The 19,387-nt window shown below is 43.6% G+C and overlaps 1 protein-coding gene across 1 annotated transcript in view; it reads left to right on the plus strand.

The window, feature by feature from the left end:
- Positions 1 to 3,004: 3,004 nt before the first annotated feature.
- nlgn4xa (neuroligin 4 X-linked a) overlaps positions 3,005 to 19,387 on the plus strand; it is a 226,631-nt gene continuing 210,248 nt past the window's right edge. Inside the window, exons 1-2 of the mRNA XM_068033142.1 lie at positions 3,005 to 3,285; positions 16,051 to 16,810. Of these exons, the coding sequence (XP_067889243.1) occupies positions 16,351 to 16,810 (460 nt within the window). The 5' untranslated portion in view covers positions 3,005 to 3,285; positions 16,051 to 16,350. The remainder of the gene's footprint in view (positions 3,286 to 16,050; positions 16,811 to 19,387) is intronic.

Raw genomic sequence — 19,387 nt, forward strand, 5'->3', positions numbered from 1 at the left:
TACACACGGCTGCCACTGTGCGTCAGTGGTGGAGGAGTGAATATTTTAGGTGGTAAATGGGGTGCCGATCAAACAGACTATGATTCTATGATTACACTGGTGAAAACATACAGGTCTATCACACCAATCATGCATACACAAGTTAGATACTGATGTATGTAACATTTGCTGGATAAAATAAATCATTTTCCACAACATACCATTCAAGTATTTTTGAACCTGCTTCTGTTCCCATTACAGGTCATAGCCATCCCTCTGGCTACACCAGGTAAGAAGGGGACACTCAGCAGAGACCTAGAAGCAAAGCTGAGATCTCCCGTCAGTACCATGCCAATTGGCAGATTCACTAACATTGAGGAGTGGAGTAACTCTGGTCAATGGAACTGTTTTCAGGATATCATCCTGACTGAGCTGAGCAGTCTGTTGGTTGGTTACTTGCAGCCAGATCTATCGCTGGTCTTTTCCATTTTATTCTCAAGCTATTCCCAATATTAGTATGATTCAATCATGTATAATAGTCATCAGGGAGAGATCCTGGGGCAACAGACTGCTGTGATCACAGTTGCGAAGATTTCCTCTCTTCAAGCATGAACGTTTGAATGCTAATTAATGCAGAATAATATATACTGATGTGTGTAATATTGTTAGACTTCTACCTTGCTGTATTTCAAGTGTCAATATCAGCTGCAGTGATAGGCCAAGCCAATTGTTACCCTGTAACACCACCTGACTAGACTGACTAGACCTGCTGCACCCAGGTGGGGATCGATAGGAGTATAAGGCTCTTCTCCCCAGGAATCTGACTCTGGATCTTTTGAACATCCTGCACCATTGCCCCACCATTAGCAGCCATGCCTTCAGCCATCTAATAAGTTCGAAATTCTCTTCCTAAATCCTTCTGCCACAGCACCTCCCTCTCCTCCTTTAAAGCCTGCCATAAGACCCACCTCATGAACAAGCTTTTGACCACCCCCTCCCCTTAATATCTCCCTCTCTGTCTCAGAGACTAATTTTGTCTGATTGGGCCCCCTTTTCAAAAAAAGCCCATCTAGTTCACTAATGTCCTTTAGGGAAGGAAATCTGCTGTCCTTACCTGGTCTGGACTACATTTGACTCCAGATCCACAGCAATGTGTTTGACTCTTAACTGCCCTCTGAAATGGCCTTGCAAGCTACCCAATTAGGGATGTGGAATAAATGCTGGCCTTGCCAGTGACTCCCACATCCCATGAAAGAGAAAAATAAATAATGCCACTGGATCTTTAACATCCACCAGCCAGAGGCCTCGATGCAACATCTCATTCGAAAGGCAGCACATCCGACCGAAATAACCTACTAAATTATGGGCTGAAGGGCCGGAATTGGGATTGGAACTCTAGAGTGCTACCACTGAGCTCACGTACGTGATGCAGAAAACGCTGGGAACACTCAGCAGGTCAGGCAGCATCTGAGCAGAAAAATGACATTAATGTTTCAGGTCAATGACCTTTCATCAGAATGGTTTCTAACACTTTAGAAGCATTGAATCTCACAGCACAGAAGGAGGCCATCCCTGCTCATCCTATATCATTGAGTTCTGTGTCCCATAGGGTCTTGGGGAAAATGACACAAGGGCGTCAGCCCCTGACACTCCAGGCAAAGTAACGGTGGTCAAACACTGCCTTCTTCTGCTGCCAGTAGCAGTGACCCTTTAAATTGTGCAGACCCAAGCCCCCACACGTTTGATTCTGAACTTCTGATTTAGATGCTGCTCATCACAGATTTAGGGTGCGTTTGCAAAACAACCCATAGCATTTCATCCGAGCAGCTTGTGATCTGTCTCTCTTCCTTGCAATGGGAAATGAAGGGGGCTGTCAATTCCCCTTGGAAAGGGAGCTGCCGAAGCCAGCCTTCAGGGGAAGAGCAACCTCCAGCGAGTCCCAGGAGCAGCAACTCGGTGCCTATCTGTGCGTGTGGGTGTGGAGCTGTTCAGCTGTTCAGGAACTTTTGGATGTGTTTCTTTAAGCTTCAGGGGTAGGGAAAGCTAACTGAAACCGACATCATGTGCAGATAGAGAGAGAGGGAGGGATAAAATTGAAATATAGACTGCCAAATAGATAATATAGAGAGCTAATAGAGATGGATAAATAATAGAGATATATTGAGATTAATAGATAATATGTTGACTGAGGGAGATAGATATAGATAGAAAGATAGAGAGATAGATAAAATATCTTGACAGAGAAAAAGTTAGAGATAGGTTAATAGAGAGAATGTTAGAGAGATGGATAGCAAGATAAAAGGATAGAAATAGATAAGTAGGTAGATTTATTGATAGATAAATAAAGATAGAGAGATAGAAGGATCGAGAGATAGAGAGATATAAATAGAGAGATGGAAAGATACATTGATAGAAAGATAGAGATAGATAGGTAGATAGAGAAATGGATGGATAGATATAGAGTGAATGAATGAGTGAGATAAATGTCTGGCTGGCCAGATGGATGATACAGCCACAAGAGTGTAGATGGCAGGTTGTTGCTGAATCCTCTCTCAAAGACTTTCAGGACTGATCGGGCAGCAGGAAGGAGACCATCTATTGGCTGGCGTGTTTGTAAATTTCTCCTTGCACTAGTCCAATGGCAGAGAGCGGGGAGGGAGAGAGAGGAATGTGCTCTTGGCTGCCAGCCTCGTCCCTTCCAGCTACCTGTGTCCCACTTAATCTTCTCTCTGCGCGTGTCTCTCCATCGGTGCACCAGGCAGACATAGGGGTTAAAGCGCTAACTACACACACACACACACATACTCACACACACACTTCTCCGTTGTGCCTTCCTCCACACTCTTTCCTGACTGTGTGTGTGTGTGTGTGTGTGTCTCTGTGCAACTGACCAGAGCTTCGGCCGTGTCCATTTCAAGGTTAATATCAGGAGCAGTTCCAGCGAGGAGGAGGGGACTGTCAGCGTCTTCATCCAGCCAGCGCAGTCAATTCCAGAATACATTTCATCTTGGATCCGGAGGGGGGAAAAAAAAACAAGCAAGAAAACTGGTGCTGAACATCGAGAGAGAGAGGGGAGACTGGAACTATATCTCAGAAAAGGGCAGTTTTCCTTGAACACAATCTGGACTATAACTGGATGCTTCTACGCGTATGGTTTAATTTATCTTTTTTGCTCTGATGTTTTGGAAGACTTGGGGGCGAAAAAGTCAACAGAGAGAGAGAAAAAAAAACACAAACAGGCGTCTAACCAAAGACCTTAGATAAACACAAAATCTGACTGAGCTTGCGGCAGCTGTCCCGGGCGAGGTAAGTGTTGCAGCGATTCAGTTCATGTTGATGGAGCTTGGGAGAGAGCGGGATTTGTATTCAGCAGACAGTCAGCCAGAGATCCAGGGTCTGGCAGATGTCCTTTGCTCGGTGACTTATTTTCAAATGCAGTTTTACATTTTTTTTAAAAAAAGGTGCCTGTTTTCAATCTTCGAATTCATAATTAATTTAAAACTGTATATAGCAAAGGAGACTTGCAGCTGAGGAGGTAACGGGACTGTGCATCTGTGTGGATGTAGAAAATATACTAATGTTAAAAATACTGGATAGACAGAGGGAGGGAGAACACTCGTCACATAGTTGGTGGCTGAAACCTGTTTTTTTTTTCTTCCGTGAAGTGATTGTAATTATTTCATTATTATTGCCGATTTGCCTCGCTCAATATATTACAGGATCGATAAATTTAGCTGCAATCTGTGATTTGGGACTGGATTTTTTAAAATGTATGTTAGATTTTATTCTCCCCCCTCTCTTCCTCCCCCCAGTCTGATCCACCTCGATACTGTAAATTGGGGTCTGAGAACAGAGCTGGGTGATAAACTATCCCCCATCCCATTCCTCGAGAATGGTGCCTGTCTGAAGACAGTGTCGCTAAAACACTCATTCTGGACACTGTATTTCAGTGTATACAGAATGGAAATTCACTTCTGCTAGTGGGTTATACAGAATCCTGTCTCTGTGTGTCTCTGGAATTCTGTCACTCTCTCGCAGTCTCTCTGCCTCTCTCCCTACCTATCTCTGACTCTCTCGCTCTCTCTCTTACTTTTCCCTTTATCTGTCTCTCTCCCTATGTCCTTGTCTGACTCTACGTCTCTATCCCTGTCTCTGACTCTCTGTCTCTCTCCCTCTGTCTATCCGTCTATTTTTTCTGACTCTCCCTCTATCTGTCTCTCTGACTCTCTCCCTCTTTGTATCTGTCTCTCTCTCTCTGACTCCCTACTATCTGCCTCTCTCCGTCCATCTGCCTCTCTCTCTCTCCGACTCTCTCCGTCTATCTGCCTCTCTCCCTATGCTTGTCTCCATCTCTGTTTTTCCCCTGTCTCTCGCTCTCCCTCTTTCTTTCCAAGTCTCCATGTCTCTCTGTGGCTTCCTCTCTTCCTCGCTGATTCTTTCCCGAAATACTTTCTCCAAATCCGCACAATTTGCCCCCGAACCACTGCGGCATCCCGGCACGAGAGGATCCATTAAAATTGTTTTCATTGGAGCAAAACTGCTTGAAAATGAAACAAGCGACGGACATTGGGAATTCGGGCCCGAATGTTACTTTGAATGGTGACATTTTATTTGTGTTTTAAAAGCGTTGGCCATTGCAGGTGAACTGTTCAAACTTCACCCAGCGATGCTTGCTTTTGTGCAGATCAAACTACTGCACTTAGAAGTGGCACAGAAATAAGCTGTCGGTTTTTGGCCGGAGACGGTGGGAGGAGAGGAGATCCTAGAATGAATAAACCTGGATTCTGATGTAAAACATCACCCAGTGCCCTAATAAATAGACCGACTGACAAGTCTCTGAGCCCTGTCCATCTTTGGGGCAAAATGGATTAGAGACAAGGAGGCAAGCTGAATCAAACCTGGCCAAGACAAGTCAGAATGCATGAACTCATTCCCAAGAAAGAGAGTTCATCTTTTAGCAAACCAGTCCCGTAATGTTCTCAGTTTGAGGGAAGTTTTACTGAAATTCACATTATTTTATTGTTAATTTAGTAGACGTTCTGCAACCTCCTGCAAACATAAATGAACAATATTAGTCAGTCAGAGCTTCCCGCAGCTGCAGGAATGCGTTAGCCTCGGTGGCGGGATCTCAGTGATTATATATATATATACACACACAGTTAACTAAATGCAACACATATGCTCCCTGGTAAATTGCAAAGAAGCGTAACCAGTATGCAAAACGCGAGGTGTAGAGAGACGGATAAAAAAAGTAGAGCAAAGCTGCTCACATAATTAAAGGCTTTTCCATATTTAACGATACAAAGGTTTTTTTTTCTGCTTCTGAAAGTGTCAGATGCACTTGTAAAATGTTATTTTTGCTTTGATGTTGCGCGGTGTTCCACGAGGGGGCAGCACCGACACTTGGATTCGGCCTCCCCTTGTGTGGGTCTTTTCCCATGTTTAGGATTTGTAGAACATGGGTTTATGCTTAAAGGAAATTAAGAGGCAGGTTTCTCCAGTGAGTCCCTCGTGCATATTAATAGAGAGGGAAAGAGAATTAAAATGTGTCTTCACACGAAGAACTAGCATATTCTGTCCCCCCCCCCCCAATCACCAAATATCAATTGTTTAATTCCTCTAGAATAGCATAGTTTCAGGTGAAACCTTGTACTTTTTTTTACTCTCCATCTAAATTGCATCAGTCAATAACAGGAGGCTAAAATGTTGCAGTCTGGTGAATGTAATCCCAGTTAACAGAGGAAGCCTAATATTATTGGATGGATTTGTGGGGTAGGATTTTCCAGCCAAACAATTCTTTCAAATCCAACATTTTTTGTCACATTTTCAGCGTGAAGGAATCGCATGAAATTGACATCCGTTTTGAGGTTTAAAGGAGACTTTTACAGACAAGGGATTAACCAAACAAAATAATTGTTGGAACGTTCGTAACAGAAATTTATAAACGTCTTCCCGCAAATGTCATTAATTAGTTAATTAAACCATGATTTAAAAAACAGGCAATGAAAGGGAAGTTGGGGGTGAACCTGTGTTTTTTTGGGTTATTATCCGTGGGTCTATGGTTTTTCTTAATCAGAGTTCATTACCCGCCCCGGTGCTCTGGGCCAACGGTGATTCAAGGCTCTCAAACCTTTGAATTGAGCCCTTGGCCTCTTCATGCTGTCTCTCTGCTCGTCAACCGCCTATCAATTGGTGTTTAACAAGATCACAATGGTTGGATTACTAGTAATAGCTTGTTTTCCTCCTTATAGACACTAGTAAGGAGATATTGGCTTTAGAGGGAGTGCAGCATCGGTTTATTTTTTTTTAGTTTTAGAGACACAGCACTGAAATAGGCCCTTCGGCCCACCAAGTCTGTGCCGACCATCAACCACCCATTTATACTAATCCCATATTCCTACCACATCCCCACCTTCCTTCAATTCCCCTACCACCTACCTATACTAGGGGCAATTTATAATGAACAATTTACCTATCAACCTGCAAGTCTTTGGCTGTGGGAGGAAATCGGAGCACCCGGCGAAAACCCACAGTCACAGGGAGAACTTGCAAACTCTGCAAAGGCAGTACCCAGAATCGAACCCGGGTCCCTGGAGTTGTGAGGCTGCGGTGCTAACCACTGTGCCGCCCTAAACTAGAATGGTATCTCTGAGGGTTAAATTAAGAAGAGATTATACATACTAGGGTTGCATTCCCTGGAATTTAGGAGGTTAAAGGGTGATTTGATTCAGTTTTCAAACAATTAAGGGGTTAGATTGAGAGAAAAACTATTTCTGCTGGTTGGGAAGTCTGGGATCAGACTAAAAATTGGAGCCAGACCTTTCAGGAGTGAAATTAAGAAACGCTTCTACACACAAAGGGTGGTAGATATTTGGAACACTCTTCCACAAACGGCAGTTGATACTAGATTGATTGTTGATTTTAAATCCGAGATTGATAGATTTTTTTTTATCCAAAGGTGTTAAGGGAAATGGGACAAAAGTGGGTTTATGCAGTTAGGTCACAGGTCAGCCACAATCTCATTGAATGACAGAACAAACTCGAGGGGCTAAATAGCCTCCTCCTGTTCATATGTCTCACCGTATAAAGGGCAATTAGGGATAGGCAACAAATGCTGGGCTTGTCAGCGACACTCCGATTCCATGAAAAAGACTAAAACAGTTCCCATATTTAGTTAATGATTATTGAATCAGAACTTCATCCATTCTTTGGTTGCCTCCAGAACCACGATTCCAATGTTCTCCTGGTCAGCCTCCCATTTTCCACTTTAACATAAACATGAGCTTATCCAAAGTTCTGCTGCCTGCAATCTAACTTGCATCCAAGTCCTGTTCAACCATCAACCTGTGCTTGCTGACCTTCATTGGCTCCTTTTAACCTTGTGTTCAAAGCCCTCCAACATCTCTTCCTATCTCTGTAACCTCCTGCAGCCTCCAATTCTGGCATCCCCAATTTTAATCAGTGGTGTCTGTGTCTTCAGCTGCCTGGGCCCTAAGCTCTGGCATTCCCTCACTAAACCTTTCTGACTTTTTACCTCGCTGTCCTTTAAGGCAATCCTTAAAAGCTACCTCTTTGACCAACCTTTTCATCACCTGTCCTATTCTTCTTTGGCTGAGTGTCGACGTTTTTGACTGATTACATCCTGTGACGTGCTTAGGGGCATTTTACTGCATGAATGGTGCTATATAAATGCAAATTGCTGCTGTTGAATCACGATTGTGCATCATATTAACCTATTTAATGGCACTTGTTGGAACTTGGAGGTTGTGTTTAAAGAAAGAAAGACTTGCATTTATATAGCCCCTTTCACAACCTCAGGATATCCCAAAGCAATATGCAGCCAATGAAGTACTTTTGAAGTGTTGTAATGAAGGATATGCAACAGTCAATTTGCACACAGCAAGATCCCATGAATACCAATGAGATAGTGACCGAAAAATATATTATCATGATGTTGAGTGATGTTGGTCCAGAGATAAATACTAACCAGGTCCCTGGAGAGAATTCCCCTGCGCTTCTTCAAAATTCGGCTATGGGATAGGACAGATGGTTTAATGTCTCATCCAAAACGTAGCACCTTTGACAGTGTAGCACTCCCTCATTACTGCACTGTCAGCCTAGATTTTGTGCTTAAGCCCCTGGAGTGGGATTTGACCTCACAACCTTCTGACTCAGGATCAAGATGACTACACACTTAGGCAAGATTAACACCTTAAAGCATTAATAAGACACTTAGTGTCTTATCATAGGTCCTGATACAAGAGCTTCTCTGATTACTGAACACAGCTAGGCCAGGAGGGGAGTGAGTGGGTGAAGGGTAATATCTCTTTGTGGCTAACTCACTAGTCTGACAGAAGCAGGTATAATTGATCAGACAGGGCCTTCATTTAACATTTTGTTTGAAAGACAGCACCTCTGACAGTCCAGCACTGGAATATCAGCTCTAGATTGGGGACTTAAACCCACAACCTTCTATCTAATGACGTGAGATGGTCACCAACTAGCCAAAGCTGATACCTAAATATCTCAACAAGTGAGGCAGACTAAGTCACAAATAGGTCAGGATCAACAAAGCAAGTTACAGATATTATCAAATCCGATTGATTCTGTGGCCAGTTGGATTAAGAATTGGCTAACTGATAGAAGGCAGAGAGTGGTCTTAGATGGTAAATACTCAGCCTGGAGCCCAGTTACCAGTGGCGTGCCGCAGGGATCAGTTCTGGGTCCTCTCCTGTTTGTGATTTTTATTAACGACTTGGATGAGGAAGTCGAAGGGTGGGTCAGTAAATTTGCAGATGATACAAAGGTTGGTGGAGTTGTGGATACCGAGGAGGGCTATTGTCGTCTGCAAAGGGACTTGGATAGGTTGCAGTGCTGGGCTGAAAAGTGGCAGATGGAGTTTAACCCTGAAAAGTGTGAGGTCGTCCATTTTGGAAGGACAAACATGAATGCAAAATACTGGGTTAACGGTAGGGTTCTTGGGCATGTGGAGGAGCAGAGAGACCTTGGGGTCTATGTGCATAGATCATTGAAAGTTGCAACTCAAGTGGATAGGGCTGTGAAGAAGGCATATGGGGTGTTAGCGTTCATTAGCAGAGGGATTGAATTTAAGAGCCGTGAGGTGATGATGCAGCTGTACAGGACCTTGGTAAGGCCTCATTTGGAGTACTGTGTGCAGTTCTGGTCGCCTCATTTTAGGAAGGATGTGGAAGCCTTGGAGAGGGTGCAGAGGAGATTTACCAGGATGTTGCCTGGAATGGAGAATAAGTCTTACGAGGAAAGGCTGAACATTCTAGGCCTCTTCTCATTAGAACGGAGAAGGATGAGGGGTGACATGATAGAGGTTTATAAGATGATCAGGGGAATAGATAGGGTAGACAGTCAGAAACTTTTTCCCCGGGTGGAGCAAAGCGTTACAAGGGGTCATAAATTTAAGGTGAAGGGTGGGAGATATAAGGGGGATGTCAGGGGAAGGTTCTTTACCCAGAGAGTGGTCGAGGCATGGAATGCCTTGCCCGGGGAAGTTGTTGAGTCAGAAACTTTAGGGCCTTTCAAAAGGCTTTTGGATAGGTATATGGATAAAGGAGAATGATGGGGTATAGATTAAATTGTCCTTGACAGAGGACAAAGGATCGGCACAACATTGTGGGCCGAAGGGCCTGTTCTGTGCTGTATGTTCTATGTTCTATGTTCTATATTCTCACCAATCTCATTGGTACCAATAAACTATAAGATGGATCACACTTAGGGTAATGCTATTTAATGCTGTGCTAACATCCTTTTTTAATTTCTTGTTAGTGATAGACCTGTACCCACCAGTATCAGAGAATGACGCATCACAGAATGAGGCTATTTGGCCCATTGTGTCCATGTAGCCTCTTTGAAAGAGCCGAGCAATTAGCCCGCCTTCCCTGCTCTGTCCCCATAGCCTCAAAAATCTTTCCTTTTAGGAATATAGCCCATTCCTTTTTGAAAGTTACTATTGAATCTGCTTCCACCACTCTTCCATGCAGTGCATTCCAAATCATAACAAATCATTGCATTAAAAGAGATCTCCACTACCTCCCCCTTTGGTTCTTTTACTGGCTATATTAAATCTGTGTGCTCCGATTACCCACCTCCTGCCAGTAAATACAGTTTCTCCCTATCTACTCTATACAGTGGCACAGCTAAGATCCATCACAAAGTAATTGTTGGAAAGAGGGAAAAAGACATTTGGCCTCGACATACTAATCCCTTTGTCATAGATCAGCTCACCTACCTAGCGGCTCGCTATGCCCCTGACTCCTTTCCCTCTTCAGAAGTGCACTTATTTAGTTGTCTCTTAAAGCCAGTTTGCTCTGTCCCATCTCAACTTATTCCACAGATCTTTGGGTGAAAAATTTCCACTGGCTTCTCTTCTTCATCCCAACTTACTCATATTTGAGTTCTGTTTCCCCACATTCCAGCACTTCAAAGCAGTGGCCAATTTGCCTGGATCCCTTTGTGGCAGCTCCCGTCACAATCTTGAAACTTCTAATTGGGTCACCTCAATGCCTCTCTCTCTTTTCAAAAAAAACTAGTTCAATGATCAGCTTGCTTCACATCAAATTCCCGCTTTGCCTCCTGAGTACAATAATGGCCTTTTGGTGATTAGATAATCACAGGATTGTAGCCAATTAGCAACACTTGGTCTCAGTTCCCTTGGCCAAAACCTCTGCCTGCTAGATCAGTGATCTTTGCTGGATGTGCATGTGCTGAGTCATTGGGTAAAGGTGGTAAGCGTTAGTGGCCGATCCTCTCAAAATAAAATACTGATGCTCACGGTCAAGGCTCTCAATCAAAGTGGTTTGCCAAGGTCTCGGAGAGCTAGTAATGAAGTGGAATGCAGTCCGAGCAGCAGTGAGATGATGCGGTGCTGCAGTTGGAGATGCGAATCTGTCAGCACATCACCAGTCACACCTACCTCAAGGAGAACACTGTCCTGGTGACTTTGCAAGAGGCATCCATTTCCCTTTAAGTCCCATTCATATGAACACTGCAAGTAAGGCACATTTTTCTCAGAAGCTTGATGCTGTCTCGTACTGAGGGGCACGTACTGCTGAAGGGGATATGTAAAATTCCCAAAATGTTTCACAATTAACTGGTATACCTTTACTGTGGTCTGGAGGTGAAACAACTGACTGAAGACCTTAGTCTACACTAAGTAAAACTGACTCATATATCCACGGCTTGCAATTGCATTGCTACATTTGAATTCTAATCATTCCTGTCCAATTTAGATGGCTCTGCATCACTTTCAATCTCATATGTCTTTAGAGATGCAAGATTTTCAATTTTAATTTCCATTTTATTTAATCGCTGGCCATAAAAATTCTATCAGACGGCCCAGCCCTTTTCACTCTGGTCTTTGCAGCATCTGAGGGAACCCATTCAGAGAGAGAGAGAGGAAGCAGGGCTGGCCTGCTCACATAGTGCTGCACAAATCGATGGGGGAATGCAGTAATCAATCCATCCCAATCTCTGCAGCAGCACTGTTAGTGGAGGAAAACCTTAATAAATGGCCAAAGCTTCCATCATCTAATGGCATCTTTTCCTTATGGCTGGTACTTAAAGCAACTTCTATAAACACGCCTCTCTCTTTCCTTTCTGTACTTTCCTGTTCTCTCCTCTCTTTCACATATTTTTCTCTTTCTCATCTGTTTCTCTTTTTTTTTCTCTCCAGCTTAATTTCTTTCATTGTTTCTTTTAAAATTTCATTTCCTCTATTCCTTTCTATCTCTCTGTGCTCCTATTTTCTCCTTTCTCTCCATTACTTCAATTCTTTCTCCCTTTATTCCTTTCTCTTTCCTTTTCTCTCTTCATTTATTCATTTCTTTTCCCTCTTTCTTTCGTAAGAACGTAAGAAATAGGAGCTGGAATAGGCCATTCGGCCCCTCCAGCCTGCTCCGCCATTCAATAAGATTATGGATAATCTTCTAATTCAACTCCACCTTCCTGCACTATCCCTGTTGTATGCTTGTTTGGTATACTGCCACCTTAGTCTAGCTTAGAGTGATTCTTTAGTCTGGAGTAATTAGATCATTAACCTTTATTACATATTACTATGTACAGCTTCACACCAGTCTGTGCGACCCCTCTGAAGCCATGTTACATCTCTCTTCAAGTGTCTCTCACATGTGATCTCTTACATCATCATGGCAGGAGGTATTCTTTACACTTTCTCAACATTAACCCTTTCAGAACCGTATACTATAATCCCCAGATCCCTTGATTCCCTTACTATTGTTAAGACCAGGTGAGAAGGGGTCTAGGGGTTCCCTCTCAGCCTTCGCCAGGTTTAACTGTAACAGGGTTTAATTTTAAAATGCCGTGTTTTTAGCTTCCCCTCAGTGAATCCTTGCTCACCGCTCTAATTTTAAGGCAAAGAAATCAATTCAGACAGGTTTTCTTAGATTTTAAACAAGGAAGGTAGAAGTTTATTAATCTTAAACTCTAATCCGGTTACCGGCTACGAATATGCGACGCGACCACGCTAGCAGGCATATGTGATAAACACACACGCAGGTAGAGACAGAAAAGTAGAAAAGAATAAAGGGGAAAGGTTTGAGGCAATAGTTGGGTTTCTATTTTACTGTCCTTTGAGTTTGCTGTGAAGTCTTTGGTTGTCGGTCAGACTTGCAATTCGTTGGGGCCAAGTGCAGGCTTTAACTTGTTTCAAGGTTGGAGTCTTTTCTCTCTTGAGGTTTACATATCTTCCGTGGGTCTGGTGGTTTGGGAGAAAGTGAAAAAGAGAGAGAGAGAGGCTTCCTTGCTCTACCTTCAGTTCCAACTGCTTTCTGCCTTTCTCTGTGGCACAATTCAAAAATCCCCAGGTTGCCCAGCAGGTTAGTCATGTGACTAGCTGATTTGACTACTTCTGTTTGTGGATTCTGCCATTTTAGCAGTCATTCTGGAATGTTAGCTTCCTCACCTTAAATGTCTATTGATCAAAGTCCATTTTGGGTTAAGTAGACCAGGGAATAGTCCTTTGTCTCTCTAAGCACAGTCTGTTAGAATGCAAATATTTTTCCAGCCAAGTGTCTGGTGATTTTTTTTTTTAACAAGTCCTTTCTTCACTCCAGCAACAGTTTAAAATCAATGCTCCTATGACAAAATTAATATGCCTCATTCTTGGCAGGTGGGGGTCTGCAAGACACTATCCAAAAACATATTGATCTCGACCTTGAGTATACTCAATGATTGAGTAACCGCAGCCTTTGGGGTAGAGAACTCCAAACATCCACAACCCTTTGAGTGAAGAAATTCCTCCTCATCTCAGTCCTAAATTCCTTATCATGAGACTGTGCCTCAGCCTGGGGAAACCTCCTCTCAGCAACTACCCTGTTAAGTTCCTTAAAGCAATTTATATGTTTCATTGAGATCACCTCTCAATTCTTTTAAGCTTTAGAGAATATAAGCCTAGTCTACTCAATCTCTCCTCATATGACAATCCCCTCATCCCAGGAACCACAGTGAGCCTTCATACTTTTTCATTTTTCTTCTCTCTCTCTCTTTCTTTCTTTCATCTGGCTGGAATGGTATCAGACTGAGGGAACAACCACAGCATCAGTCAATTAAAATGCACCACAAAATATATTGGAATTCTCCGTCGAGATCATATGAAATAGGAACCTATATTCAATGACCCAGCCTACACTACTCTCTGGGGTACAGAATTCCAAAGATTAATGACCCTCTGAGAGAAGAAATCCCTCCTCATCTTTATCTTAAATGAGACCCCTTATTCTGGAACTGTGCCCCCTAGTTCTAGATTCCCCCACAAGGGGAAACACCCTCTCAGCACCTACCCTGTCAAGCCCCCTCAGAATCTTGTATGTTTCAATAAGATTGAAGTCTCATTCTTCTCAGCGCCAATGAGTGTAGCCACAATGAGAAACCACACTGCACGGGTCTGAAAGCTGGGAGTGGAATAAAGCACATCAGTTACATGGAAGCATGGCTATAAAATTGTGAAATGAAGTGGCGGCATAAAATGTGGTTACTTGGCAACAGATTAGATAGGTAGGTATAAATAGATAGATATTGATCCAAAGGAGTAAAACATGCACAAAGGCATTATAAAAAGAGGGCTGGAGAGGCAAATAGAAGAGTGAAGAAATAGATGCGCATAAATACAAGATTTACAGAAAAGATGGACAGATGGATTATTGAGAGGACACACATCCTGAAGGATGACTATATTGGATAAGGGATAATGGGTAGTAATTGTTGCATGTGTGATTGATAATCAGAGAGTTTCAAGCACATTCAGAACAATTAAGTGAGTCAGATAATAGTTGGACACTATGACTAAGGACAGCCCATATTATCCCTTACTGGACAGTAAGTTATATTGTACAATATTCTGATGTTTTTCTGAATGTTCCAAAGTTAGCTTGTGTAGATATTTTGGCGAGAATGCAAGTGGGGACCTGAGGATGAGTGTGATGTGGGGCATACAGACTGAGAAGGCCCTGGGTGTGATCCTTGGGCTCTATTGAATTAGTTGACCATAGTGGAGGTGGCTGTTCATGTGCTCCTAATGGACTCTACTCTTGGGATAGAGAGAGGGAAAAAGGACTAGCTAAGGTTTTTGGGTTTATATAGGATATTATCATGTGTATATATATATATATACCCAAAATTAGATCCATCAGCAACACTGCCTACTTCCACCTCCGTAACATTGCTCAACTGGCTCTGCCTCAATTCATCTGCTGCTGAAACCCTCTTCCATACCTTTGTTATCTCCAGACTTGACAATTCCAATGCTCTCCTGGCCAGTCTCCCATCTTCCACCCTACTAAACTTGTGCTCATCCAAAACTCTGCTCCCTGTATCCTAACTCACATGAAGTCCTGTTCACCTACTGCCCTTGTGCTCGCTGATCTACATTGACTCCAGTCCAACACCACTTCATTTTTACATTTCTTACTCTGCTTCCAGATCTCTCTATGGCCTTGCCCCCTCCCTCACCATCCCATATCTCTGTAAACCCCTTCAGCCCTACAATCCACTGAGATATCTGCGCGCCTCCAATTCTGGCATCATGTTCATTCCCGATTTCCTTTGCTCCAGAATTGGCAGCCGTGCCTTCAACTGCCAAAGCCCTAAGCTCTGGAATTCCCTCGCTAAACCGTTCCACCTCTATACCTCTCTCTCCTCCCTTTAAGTCCTCCTTAAAACTACCTATTTGGACAAATCTTTGGCTATCTATCTTGATATATCCTTCGGCTGCTCGGTATCAAATTTTGATTAAGAATGCTCTTGTGAAGCGTCTCAGAACATTTTGCTATGCCTTCTGCTCTGCTTTATGTTTTTGTGAGTGCAAAGCATTGGAATTCACTCCTATAGGAATAGAATTGAAAAGTGCAGGTATTATGTTAAACTTCTATAGAACCTTGGTTGGACCACATTTAGATTATTGTGTGCTCATCTGGTCTCCATATTATGAAAGGGATATAGAGGCACTGGAGAAGTTGCAAAAAAGATTTACAAAGATAATATCAAAACCGAGAGGTTATAACTATTAGGAAAGACTGAATAAGAACACCAACTTACATTTATATAATGCATTTAACAATTTTAAATTATCAATTATTTTAATTATAATTAATTCTAATGAATTAGATCAGACTAGGCACTTTTCTTTAGAAAGAAGACCTAATATTGACCTGATAGTGGTCATTAAAATTATGAAGAGGTTTGATTGGGTAGACATAGGGAAGACATTTAAGGGGAAGCCAGATAGACATGAGGGAGAAAGGAATAGAAGGATATGCTGCTTAGTTAAATGAAGTAAGGTGGGAGCTGGCTTATGTAAAGTATAAATCAACTGGGGCAAGTGAACTGTTTCTGTGTTGTAGATTCCATGTCATTCCATGTAATTATACCAGGACGACAAGTTAAAAATCAACCCCAATGTTACTTTTTTGCCCTGTGCATCTTCTTCAGTACTATCATGTATGTGTTTTATTGACCGTGTGGTATTTTCCATTTGGTTATCTCTCTATTGAAACATGAACTTGAATTATCATCTTCCTTTTCCAGCTCTCCAGGTTGGCCAATCCTCCTAATCGCCTCGGCAGAAGGACTTCATTGTTCAACGAGAACACCTTGTCTTCATTCCAGTCTATTAGGAGGAGCTACTCTGTTTGCAAGATGGTAATTGTGGACTCAGATGGATAATATCAGGGCCTGATCCAATCAGTTGGTTCTCCTCAGTTTTAAATGGATCCTCTGGATCTGAGTCCAGTCACAACAGGTAACAATCAACATTATCTCCAAGCCTGAAACCAGGCTGCTTTTCACGCTTCTGGAAGATTGCATGCCTGCTTTGGATCATAAACAATGTCCAGCTCAAATGGAATACCATGGCTCTCTTTTATTCTTGCCCCCACCTTGAATCTAAATGTCCTGCTTTGGATAATGAGCCTTGCCATGCGGATCGGCCTCCTCACCTGCCAGGAAAACTACCCCATCGTCACCACAAACTACGGGAAGCTAAGAGGGGTCAGAACACCGCTTCCCAATGAGATCCTGGGACCCGTGGACCAATACCTTGGAATACCTTATGCCTCAGCTCCTACTGGCGAGAGGCGATTCCAGCATCCGGAGTCTCCATCCTCCTGGACCGGTATCAGGAATGCTACGCACTTCGCCCCGGTCTGCCCCCAAAACATTCACGGGATTTTGCCCGACGTCATGTTGCCCGTTTGGTTTACCTCCAATTTGGATATCGTGGCAACTTACATTCAGGATCAAAGTGAAGACTGCCTTTATCTGAATGTCTACGTCCCGACTGAGGATGGTAAGTTGCCGGGTTTTAAAAAAAGGAAAATGGGAAGCAAAGGGAGGGGAGAAGTCAATTTTGATTGAGCCGGTTCTCCTTTCCCCAGCACTGTTGACTGTGTTTGTCTAACTTCATCAGTAGGTATTCCTTCAAGTGTTGAAAACCAAGGTGGTCCTTGTGGTTAATGTTCACGTTAGAAAAACTCTGTTCAACACAGATTCCCCAGGAGGGGATTAAATTTAGAGTGTGAGTGTTTTTAAAAAGAGGGAAAAATATAAGCAGACCCAAACAACTTGTGCACAGATTTAACAAGCAAATCAATATGGTAACAACAAGCAATTTTAATAATCAAGTACACAATTTTTATGCAATAACCAGACAGCAAGTACAAAAGATGAATATTTCTCCCAATCCTTTGAAAGCAGGTGAAACACTGGTAAAAATTGTCTAAATTTCTTTATTATGATTCTGAGCTGTTGCTCTACCCCTCCCCCACTTAAGGGGGTCCTTTATAGACCTCCAACCTCATGAGGCATTCACATGATCATGGCATGACTTATCCTCAGCCTGTGGCACTGTTAGCCTCAAATACCCATATATGGATAGCCTTCCATTTAGCTCCTCCCTGATTTTTTCAGCAGTTTACAGCAGGTACAATTTTTGGCAAGCAGCTGTCAGTCAGATTACAACCCCTTTCCTTCGAAGGATCGGCTCTATCATATCCACCTTTTCACCATGGTCCTCCACCCAGAAGAACATCCAATTGCCTCTTGGAGCCTCCTTTGGAAATTCCCTTCACAAATCTGTGCTTTAACTTTTCTTCTTGCTATTTTCCTCGTTCAAAATTACAGCCTGGGTATTCAAACCCTTTCCCCTTAACTTCAACACTTGCCCGCATCCATTTTGTTAGCCTCCTTCATAATCAAACACTTCCTTTAGACGGATCTGCTGATTGGGTGAGATGGAGAGGGTAGTAGGATGCTCATGTGGAGCACAAATACCAACATGAACCAGCTGGACCGAATGGCCTGTTCCTGTATCTGTAGGTTTGATTTAAATTCAAGTGGGGCGCCTTGAAGCCTCTTTGGCAAAAAAAACCCCCCAACTCAGTAACATATTCTCATAACATTTTTCCCTTGTCACGGCCTACTCACAGAATGAAGTAAAAGTGCTTTCACCCTCCTTGGCTTTTTGTCACACGGAGAAGGAAATACCAACCTTCATTTACAATACCAAAACAATTAATATCTGCAGCTAGTCCACAAGACTCGTGACAATTAGGACAGAGACCTGATTGAATCATTGCTATTTGGTGGGGCTAGTGTGGCTGTGGTGGCACTGAGGATATAAGCAGATTGCTTTCATCATGACTGTAAGTAGTGTCTTGAACAGTAGCTGCTGTTTCTTATTGAGTGTGTAGCTTTTTGTAATCTATCCAGTGACAGTTAAAAAGCTCTGTTGGTTGATTTATTTTATTTACTGCAGTTGTTCTTTCAGAAGAATAAAAGAGCCCAGTGGCTTACCTGAGTCTTGTCTGGCCTTGCCTGCCTTTTAATTAATAACTCTGTTGTTACACTATTTGTGCGGTGTAGAGCACATTGGCATTGAAGTTTCCCAATATGACTGCAACTTCTTACTTAGCAAGTGACTGTGAGAACAACTTGGTGGAAGATTCCTTCTTGTCGTTCTAGGAAGACTTCCAACATTTTAAATGTCCTGATGGTGCCTCAATGGTGGGGTCAGCCTTGCCTCAGTGGGTTGCACTCTCACCTCTGAGTCAGAAGGTCCAAATCCCACTCCAGGGGCTGGATTTTATGGCTCCCTCTGAGGCGGGGTCAGACGCAGGGGTGGCCCATAGAATCGCGATGGGTGACGGAGCGTTGAGGGGGGTGGGCGCGCAGAGGGTCCGTTGGCGTCCTGAGCCAAGTGATTTTCCCGGGGGCAAAATAGGCTGACGATGGCCTTCCCGCCCAGAGGCCAATTGAGGCCCTTAAGTGAGCTATTAACGGCCACTTAAGAGCTTCTTCTGCCCGCCACTGGGATCTAACCAGTGGGGGGGGGGCCTCCGGCATGTGGGGATGGCGCTCTGTGGGCTTGGGGTGGGGGTTCCCTCCTCTGTGGACAATCTGTGGTTCACAGAGGGCCCCAGCTGGGAAACAATGCACCTCCCAGGACCCTCGACCCGCTGCATTTTATGACCACCCCACCACACCACACCCCCCTCCACCAGGGCCTACTGGGCTGGCCCCGGTAACCCCGCCTCACTTACCTGAGATCTGGTTCTCCAGCGCTGGGCCTGGGTCCAAGACCTCTGCAATACCAGCAGTGGCCACCATTCCCAGTGGCGCTGCCGATTCTGCTGAGCTGCCAGCCCTCTGATTGGCCAGGAGCTCTTGGAGGTGGGATTCCTGTCTTTAAAGGGGCCGGAGATCCCAGCTCCTGAAAGATTCAACAAGAGCGGCACAGTGGCGCAGTGGTTAGCACCGCAGCCTCACAGCTCCAGGGACCCGGGTTCGATTCCGGGTACTGCCTGTGTGGAGTTTGCAAGTTCTCCCTGTGTCTGCGTGGGTTTTCTCCGGGTGCTCCGGTTTCCTC

The sequence above is a fragment of the Heterodontus francisci genome, chromosome 6 (genome assembly GCF_036365525.1).
Source record: "Heterodontus francisci isolate sHetFra1 chromosome 6, sHetFra1.hap1, whole genome shotgun sequence".
In the NCBI taxonomy this organism is placed as follows: Eukaryota; Metazoa; Chordata; class Chondrichthyes; order Heterodontiformes; family Heterodontidae; genus Heterodontus; species Heterodontus francisci.